This window comes from Carassius gibelio, chromosome B10, assembly GCF_023724105.1.
Source record: "Carassius gibelio isolate Cgi1373 ecotype wild population from Czech Republic chromosome B10, carGib1.2-hapl.c, whole genome shotgun sequence".
In the NCBI taxonomy this organism is placed as follows: domain Eukaryota; kingdom Metazoa; phylum Chordata; class Actinopteri; order Cypriniformes; family Cyprinidae; genus Carassius; species Carassius gibelio.
In genome coordinates this window covers 22,134,416-22,144,085 of record NC_068405.1, presented here as the reverse complement: position 1 = coordinate 22,144,085, position 9,670 = coordinate 22,134,416, and the positions used below count along the sequence as shown (strand labels likewise).

Genomic DNA, 9,670 nt, shown 5'->3' with positions numbered 1-9,670 from the left:
ACACTATTGTCTTTATTGTGCCATAACAAAACAGTACAATATTGAAATCTTTTTACTTTAATATTGACTCCAAGTTTTTGAATGTAGGGTGTGTAATGTTACAAAAGCTTTTTATTTCATATAAATGCTGAACTTTGGATCTTTCTATTCATCAAAGAATCCCGAAAAAATTTACTCAACTGAATAAAAAAAGTTTCTTGAACAGCAAATCAGAATAATAGAAATTTAGGTTTGATCACAAGAATAAAATACATTTTAAAATATATTCAAATAGAAAACAGTTATTTTAAATAGAAAAAATATAACATTTAAAAAAAATCTCACTGTTTAAAAACTTTTGACTGGTAGTTTATGTGTAGTTTATGTGTGTTTGTATTTTTTAAGACTAGATTTTATATGCATGCATATCTCGTATATAAACCTATTTTCACCCTCAATTTCTGTTTAAAAATGTGTGTGTGTGTGTGTGTGTGTATGCAGCCCATTTTAGCTTAACCAATCATTTCTACCTAAAATGCTCTTTTTCACAAAAGGCGAAGATTCTTTTTTAAATAAAACTTTTTTTATTTGAAAGAGCTTCTCAAAAAATTGTTCATAAACCTTTGCTTTGTTGGTAAGCATGCACTGTAAAAAAAAAAAAAAAAAAAAAAAAAAAAAAAATATATATATATATATATATATATATATATATATATATATATATATATATATATATACACATATATATATATATATATATATATTAAAAACATTTAAGGTAAAAAAAACGGCAACTGCCAGAATTATACCATAAAAATATGGTTACAACGTTTTAGGGTTTACCTTAAATTTACAGTTAAAAACTGTAATTTAATAAACTGATAATGTAAATATACCAACTTATTGAAGTACTGAACCCTGTTTTGTACCTTTGTAATACACTGATAAGAAAGTGAGAAAAGAGAAAGTGACACACAGCCAAGTAGACCCATACTCTGAATTCGTGCTCTGCATTTAACCCATTCAAAGTGTACACACAGAAGTGAACTCACACTCATCCGGAGCAGTGGGCATCATTTATGCTGCGGCACCCAGGGAGCAGTTGGGGGTTCAATGCCTTGCTCAAGGGCACCTCAGTCATGGTATTGCTGGCCCGAGACTCGAACCCACAACCCTAGTCATACTCTCTAGGCCACGACTTCCCCTAACCACCAAAAGCAGGTGGTAATAAAAAAATGTTTGGCCCATTTTACCTGAAAGCCCATTTTATTTGCAAAAAGTCTTATTAATCATTAATCAGTTACACACTGATTACTGTATCACCTTCTACAATTAAAGAAAGAGTGATCACTATTCATGTGCGTGCTTTTCCTAATCACTTTCACAACACACTGACCTCGGGAATTAAACCCCGACGTCACCTTTGACGTCATGCCTCACATAAAGGCGGAAGTTCAGCAGCTGATCTACAGTCAGTGTTTTTCTTTTACTGTCTATGGTGATTACGTCATTGCTCATGATTAAAGAGCGGGAAAACTGCTGATCCTGGTTAAGATTAAATAAATAAATAAATGTGTACATATAAATTCTACATAAAACTGTTATGCAAAGTATTTTGATAATTTAGAAGCATCGTCTAGTATGGATTTTAAAGAAGATATAATTTCATTACATTTAAAGTAGCCTATATATTTTTTCAATATTAATATTAAAAAATACTATAAATAGGCTACTAAGTGTTTTAAAATATGTTAATTTCACATTTATTTAATTATTTCGTTTACATTCACTATATTTTATATAGCTTTCAACACCAAATGCACGTCATATCTGAATATATCTATTTAATTTTCTGTTATTTTCATTGCATAGTTGCACTGGCAATACAAAACAGTCAAGTAGCTTCTTTGATATATGAATGATTAAGCTATTTTTCTATTTGTTATTGTCTCTTGTGCTGTTGTTGTCTCTGTGTGGAAGCTACAACAAATTCCTCGTATGCGCAAGCCTGGCAGTAAAGCACTTTCTGATTCTAAAAAAAATGATAATGTTTATTAGTTCTCCTTCAAAGCCTGAGCTGAGCTCCAGAAGGACAGGAAATGCCGGCACAGGAGGAGGAAACGACTCTAACCAATGAAGCCCAAACGCACCTCCCTCGCGCTCCGAGTGACAAGCGCGCAGACCTATTGGTGACCCCGCGAGAGCGCGTCGCCTGTTATTGGCAGATGTGAGGCCAATGCTGTGTCGCTGAGAGCCGTGCCTGCTGGAGCGGGGCAAAGAGGAGCGTTTCTCTGAGGGAGAAGTTGGCTGGAGGTGCTGAAGATGGCGGATGGAGACAGCGGGAGCGAGCGCGGGGGCCTCCAGCACTTCCAGCGGGAGCAGGAGACCCAAGAGCTGGCGTCCAAGCGCCTTGACATCCAGAACAAGCGCTTCTACTTGGACGTCAAGCAGAACGCGAAGGGCCGCTTCATTAAGATAGCGGAGGTGGGCGCTGGGGGCTCCAAGAGCCGCCTGACTCTTTCCATGTCCGTAGCGGCCGAGTTCCGCGACTACTTCGGGGATTTCATCGAGCATTACGCCCAGCTGGGGCCGAGCAGCCCGGAGCAGATTGCGCAGTCGTCCGCCGGCGATGACGGAGGCCCGCGGCGGGCTCTGAAGAGCGAGTTCTTGGTACGCGAGAACCGCAAATACTACCTCGATTTAAAGGAGAACCAGCGCGGGAGGTTCCTCCGCATCCGCCAGACCGTCAACCGAGGTCCCGGCTTCAGCGTCGGCGGAGGAGGGGCCGGTCCCGGCGGTGGTGTGCAGGCCGGCCAAACCATCGCGCTGCCGGCGCAGGGCTTGATCGAGTTCCGAGACGCGCTCGCCAAGCTCATCGACGACTACGGCGGGGAGGACGAGGAGCTCAGTGGGGGGCTCGGGGCCGCGGGGGGCTACGGCGAGCTCCCCGAGGGCACATCCATCATGGTGGACTCCAAGAGGTTCTTCTTCGACGTGGGCTCCAACAAGTACGGCGTGTTCCTGAGGGTCAGCGAGGTCAAGCCCAGTTACAGGAACTCCATCACCATCCCCTTTAAGGCCTGGGGGAAGTTCGGAGGAGCCTTCTGTCGCTACGCCGAGGAGATGAAGGAGATCCAGGAGAGACACCGGGATAAGATGTATGAGAGGAGAGAGGAGTCCGAGGGCGAGGACGTGGACGACGACTGACCCCAGGAGATGTGTGAAACAAAAAGTGCATGAACTGAACTCAAATAGCCTACTAAAATATTCATCGGACAGAAAAATAGATCTGTGAAGTTTCTGTGTGGTGAGGGTTTGGGGAGGGGGGGGGGGGGGGGGGGGTTGTCCAAGTTTTAAGGCGTGGGGTGAAGGATGTCTCGTTGGGTTTGATTTATTCCTGATGCTGCCCTGTCCTGTGAAACCAGCAAGTTTAATTGTCTTAGCTCACAATTAAACTTTTGTTACATCAATGCCAAGGCTGCTGAATTTCAAAAGCGGCACGTATATGATAAAACCAGGCTATAAGGGTGCAAACATGTTTTTAGAGGGGAGAAGTTTAGTATATACAGTATATATATATATCTAGCGTCACTGGTCTTCATGGTGTGTTTCCTACCTAGGCAGCAGGGGACTTTCAAAACGTATATCACAAGTTTTGTTCCCAGTTTATTTTTTCCCTTTTATAGACAACTGCTCCCTTTTTTGTTCTCAGACCAACATGACTTTTATGGTTTGGCCAATTTAATTGAGCAATGAAAAGTTTTTAATTCAGATTTGGAGCATTTTGACCCCCTGGTTTGGAGTTTGTGTGTCTCGGCTGTTTATGGCGAGACTTTTTAAAGTCATAATCTGACTTTATTACAGGCATTATTGATGAAAATGGTTGCTTTGTGCACATCCTTCCACCGGTGCTATAAATTGATGGTGATATATTTTGGTTTTGGGGTCAACATTCAACATCAACATTGGGTCCAAGTCCCCTCAGAATATTTAAGGACCGATTGCTTAAGTCAATAGATGCATGGTATTAGTTAATATAAAGGACAGCTATGTGGGCGAGTGTTTTCACCCTGTCCCCTTTAGTGTTGTCTTTTTTTTTTTTTTTATGTGAGATCATTCTTTATCAGAGAATACGAAAACAAACCAGCATATTTTTAAATACACAAAGTAAAAATTATATATAAACTACAGAATTATTAAAGCTCAAGAAGCTAATTTTGTAAAAAAGAGAAATAAGCTGGGATTGGAAGACTGTCCAGTGTATGTGTTTTGTGGAAGATTAGATTAGCCTTGCGAAACGTCACCCTCCCAAGCTCCTCCCACAACCTTTTTGAGTTTACAGCACGCACTTCATTATGTTTTCTTTCTACGTGTTTAATATCAAGCATCTTTCCGGTAGTCTCGTGTGTCCATTTCTGAGCATGCCCGTCCCACATTTGCCTTTTTATTTAATTTATTGCTTTCTCTTGTGTAGTATCTGCAGCTACTACTACTATATTAATGCAAGATTTTTGTTTAGCCTTTCACCAAAAATATTATAAAAAAAATAATTAAGTAGACCAGTGGGTTACGATGGAGAAAGATTGTTAACGACGTTAAACAAATCTCATCCATGCACTTTAGCAAAAACACAAAATGCGTTATGTTTGCGTCCACCGCGAAGAATTGAACAACATTTTCTTTTGTTGGGGGGAGCAACAGTGTTTTGTGAAGCCTCCTTTGACGTGTTTCGTGTTAAATGGCAGCTGTTGAAGTCATGTATACTGCTGTGATCTTTCCTAAAATGCAAGATGGTCGAGTTGCATCCCGTGTTATGAAATCTTTTCACACACTCTTATCCGTTTGCTGCACACTTGTTAATGGATGCCAATCTCTGCGCTCGTTCTCTGTACTTCCACGATTGCAGCAGCTGTTTCTCCTCAAAAGTGCGCTGACTTAGCAGGCCGGCTATTTTAATGCGAGAAGCATGAACAGGGTGAGCATTCCTGCCCTGGCGGCCGTGGATTCAGCTGTGCCGTTTGCTCTGTAGTCCGGCGAGGCACAAGGGCCCGATTGTTGATTCGTTTGCACGCCACTGCAAATGTTATTACATCAGCAGACTGCATTCGCTGCACGTGATAAAGCCACATAATGGAGAAAAACCCGTCGTTTGACACCGTAACATACAGCATTGAGTGTTTTCTGTGCAACCTTAAAAAACAGGCCCTGATTTGGCAGCCGAGCCTAAACGGCAATAGAAAGCGTGACACAGCAGCTGTTTTGGCAGGACATTCTTGCGTTTCCCCCCTGCCTGCTCCCCTCCTAAGCTGCTGTTCAGGTTGCTCTGCTAAACTGAGCATTTGTAGATGGGAGGCACCATTCGGGACTCAAGGGGGGCTGAGTTGGCTGTATAACAGGACTCACTGCTCGCTTTAGGAAGGAGATTTGCCATATGCTGGCGTGTCTAAATCAGCAGCGTTTGTGCATTCATTTTGATTGTATGACCCATCAGTACTAATAGTGAAGTGAATGTGTCATATGGAACAACTGAGACTAATTGTTTCAGACTTGCATATGACAACAAAAAAGCCATTTGAAAGCATTTTTTCTTCACTTGGAGAGATGCATTAAAACCCTCTAGGCGGCTAAACTTCAAAGTGGAGTTGAATATCGCAGCACTTTTTTTTTTTCCATTCGTTTAAAATGAGGAATCGGGCACAAATCTCTTGCAGAACACCAGAACACTTTCGACTGAACTTGGCTGAGTTTATTTCTGATGTAATATATATATTACATCTATATCTTACATGTGCTGTAAAAGTTTGTTTTCCGCCTTATTGTCACTAAAAAGAAAAACAAAAGGGACAGGAAGCAATACTCATCCAGAGGAATGGGATTATGAGTTCATTTCCTGTCAGGCTCTTCGCCCGACTCTCACAATTGGCCGATTTGTCTTCCTGTTTCCTGAGGTTGGGATTTGTGCAAAGTTGTGTGGGGCGTCTGCATACTTTTCAAATGAACAATACCTCTGTACCACTGTACGAAAACTTCTGAAAGAATGTTCTGTTATTGCAGGTGACTCACCCGAGCTCTTAACAGCATCCATGTGTCAACTACATTTTCCTGATCATACGCACAAGAGCAGCAATTCATAGAACAATCTTTATCAAAAGGTAGCTATTTTTCCAATACCTTATGTGTTCAGAGATTTTAACGTAGGAATGCCCTCGTCTGGTTTAAACTCAGGTTCTTGGCATTCTTCACACATATATAATCTGTTACTTGATGCTGAAGTTACGGAGCTACTGCAGGACACTGTCAAGAGCTCAGGTCTCAGATACTCAAGAGTATCTCCACCCATCCCATCAAGCCCCGCCCCTCACACTAGACTGCTTCTATCAAATCGGGCAGCCTTCCATTTCTCCCATGGCTAAACCTTTTTTTCTTTTGGAGATTTACAAGTCTATATTTAGAAAATGCTATGTATGTTTATAACAGAATAAAGGAAACTATAAGTGATGGAAAGCAAACTACTGAACTGGTGTTGTTTTGTTCATGTACATTGTGTTCAACAGTTTAAGTGTTATTTTTGTAGTATTTATGTAGTACATATTTCCAATTAGCTTTTATTTAGATTTTTTTTTAAGGATTTTTGTTCTTAAATTGTTTTTATTAAATGTTTTATTATCATTTTTATTTAGGTTTAATGTTAATTTATTTTTCATTTATTTTATAATTGTTTTTAAATATTACTTTTTAGCTTTATTTTTATTTATTTATTTTTATTATATTTATTATATTATTTATATAGGGTTTCATCTATATACTTTATTTTATTTCAGCTAATACTTAAATCAAGAATATTTTTTATGATTTGGTTAACAGTGATAACCCTATAGTCAACATAAAAAATTATTTTACCAGAAGTAAATTATAAAACCATTTGTCTTCTAATAATAGTCTTTAGTCAAAATGTAATGGCTTTTGTTTCTGTCACGCCTCTGAAATGACTTTATGTTTGTCTAACGTTTTGCCAATAGTTAGTGCAGTAATTAATTGCAATTCAATGTCAGCTGCTAATATAATAATAAATGTTACTGCAATAAAAGCAAATAACTGATTTTGGGTTACATTCTTGTTTTTGAAAGTGAAATAGACCTTCAGCCACTAAAACCATTCCACTGTAAATTATTTATTTTAAGTGAAATATCTTTTTTTATTATTCTTAATATGCCACATAATATACTGTTCAAACATTTGGTGCCAGTAAGTCTCTTCTCAAAAATACAGTTAAAACAGTTATATTGTGAAATACTGTAACTGTTTTCTATTTCAATTTATTTTAAAATGTAATTTATTCCTGTGATGCAAAGCTGAATTTTCAGCATCATTACTTCAGTCTTCAGTGTCACATGATCCTTCAGAAATCATTCTAATATACTGATTTACTGCTGAAGAAATATTTATAATTATAATCAATGTTAAAAATGGTTAATATTATGTGGAAACTGATGCATTTTTATTCAGGATTCTTCAAAAGAATAGCATCTAAATTAAATGGACATCTGTAACATTGTAAATTTTGCTCAAATGAATTTCCTTGCTGAATGAAAGTATATTAAAAAAAGATATTACTAACCCCAAACTTTTGATTGTTAAGTAAAAGTAAAACTTTACTTCATGACTTACATAACTTAAAAACTGAGTCAGTGCATGGTAAGGCATGTTGTAATGGTGACGTAAAAATTGCAGTGTGACAATATGTAATTTACCTACATTGCAGCATCTCCAGCCACACAGATGCCTGCGGCCCATTTGGTGAACGTCACTTTAATGACAGTCATTCTCACAGGAGCCCACGGGAATGTAAGTCACCCTCTTTAAAGACTACAGGGGATACCAGGTACGAATACACTGTGTCCCAGCTGACCCTCAGGAAGTGACCCCGTCGCACCCGTTGAATTAGACTGACAGGGTGGCACTGCAGACCGGGACGCAATGCCACGCAGAGGTCTCTGCCAGATCAGATCCGGATTATTTGAAATGCACTGAGCTCCTGCTGTGATCACACGAGCATTCATTGGTCACGAAGAGTCGGCGCTGTCTCTAAGCATTAAATGTGGACCAAATTTAGACACGCAACTGGATGGTCTGTCATTACACTGATTTAGGTCAGGGTGGGTGGGGTCATATGACATCATAACAGCCAGAATATTCAAATGTTTGGGCTCAGGTTTTTGTCTAGATGAATAAAATGCAAATATGTATAAAAGACTTTATGGTGGTGCATACATTTTTTCTAAGTTAAACTAAAAATGCTTATGACTTATGATTAAGTTGAAGTGTAATTATTAATTTAGCAGAATTTTTTTTTGTTTAATTAATAATGAGATTATTAGTAAGTGTTATTCATTGATATACTATTTAAATTTTTGCATATTTTGTATTTTGTAGCATTTTTAAAATTATTAACAGTTTTAAAATTATTTAGTTGTAGTTACTTTATGTTAGAAATGTTGTAAGAGATGCTGAGAGATTTATTTCTGTTAATGTTTATTTTATTTCAATTAACCAGCAGAAATGTAACGATTTAATATTTATTTAAAGTAACTATTCATAAAAAAATATTTTAGTTCATGGCAACTAGCTTAGATAAGATTTTTGTTTCGTTTACACTTAATTTTATTCAATATTTTAAGTTATGCAAATTTCTGTTTCTATAAATTTAGTTATTATTTTGTCTTGTGGAGTATATTTGTGAAAACGAATGAAACGTGAAATAGCTTATTCAGGACAGTACCTAATAAAAATAACATGCAATTTTCATGATCCCACTGATTTAGTTTCAATTATTAACATTTTGCACACTCTGCAAGGGGTTATGTAAACTTATGAGCATAACTGTATGTATGTTTATATATCTCATTTTCTAATTTTATTTGTTGTTGTTGTTGTTAATGACAATAAAGCTGCTGCACACGATGCTTTCGACATCGTTGTGAGGTGAAGTCCTCTGTAGATTAACTGCTGCCTTTGGAACCCAGCTCGAGCTCCCTGGTGAGAAGTGAACGCACGAGCAGATGAGAGGAGCGCGTAAAGAGGAGGAGGGAGGGGGCGTTACGTGATGGGGATTCTGCGTTCGCAGGAAGAAACGCTGATCCCAGCGCGCTGCTGGGCTGTCAGGCTATATTTAGCTGGTGTTGCCATGTGCCCGGAATGTGAGCCATACATTCTGCAGCGTGCGCATGTGAGCGTGCAAACGCCCGGAGGGAGGAGGAGGGCGCGTGCACAAATATTACACGCTTCTCAGATCATTTTGAATAAACGACTCGTATAGAAGCAACTATATTGGTCAATTCATTGAAAATAATAGTGCAAAAAATAAATAAAAATAAATAAATTTGCAGCAAAGTATGACCAGAACATCTTTTATGACACTCTGTCTTTTGTATGTATGGGTTCGGCTTGTGCAATTCAATGCAGCTTCTGTGTGAAATGGGAATCGGGTTTGCTCCAAATACTGACAATGGAGGGCGGTGTGAGGGAGGAATCCTTTCACATTTAGGATAAACACCACGTTTGGGATGTGATTTAAATCTTTGCTCATGAAACCACAGAACCTTTTGATGCAGTCATCTGAATTACTTTACATTTTTAATATGTAATTCAATTACCTTTAAAGGAACAGCTCACCCAAAAATGAACATTTGCT

The 9,670-nt window shown here is 38.5% G+C and overlaps 1 protein-coding gene across 1 annotated transcript; it reads left to right on the top strand.

Annotated features, from left to right (window-relative positions):
* Nucleotides 1-2,149: 2,149 nt before the first annotated feature.
* Nucleotides 2,150-6,488, top strand: LOC127966330 (transcriptional activator protein Pur-beta). Its single transcript, XM_052567235.1, has one exon. It carries the CDS (start codon nt 2,302-2,304, stop codon nt 3,184-3,186), a length of 885 nt encoding a protein of 294 aa, XP_052423195.1. The 5' UTR covers nt 2,150-2,301; the 3' UTR covers nt 3,187-6,488.
* The last annotated feature ends 3,182 nt before the right edge of the window (nt 6,489-9,670 follow it).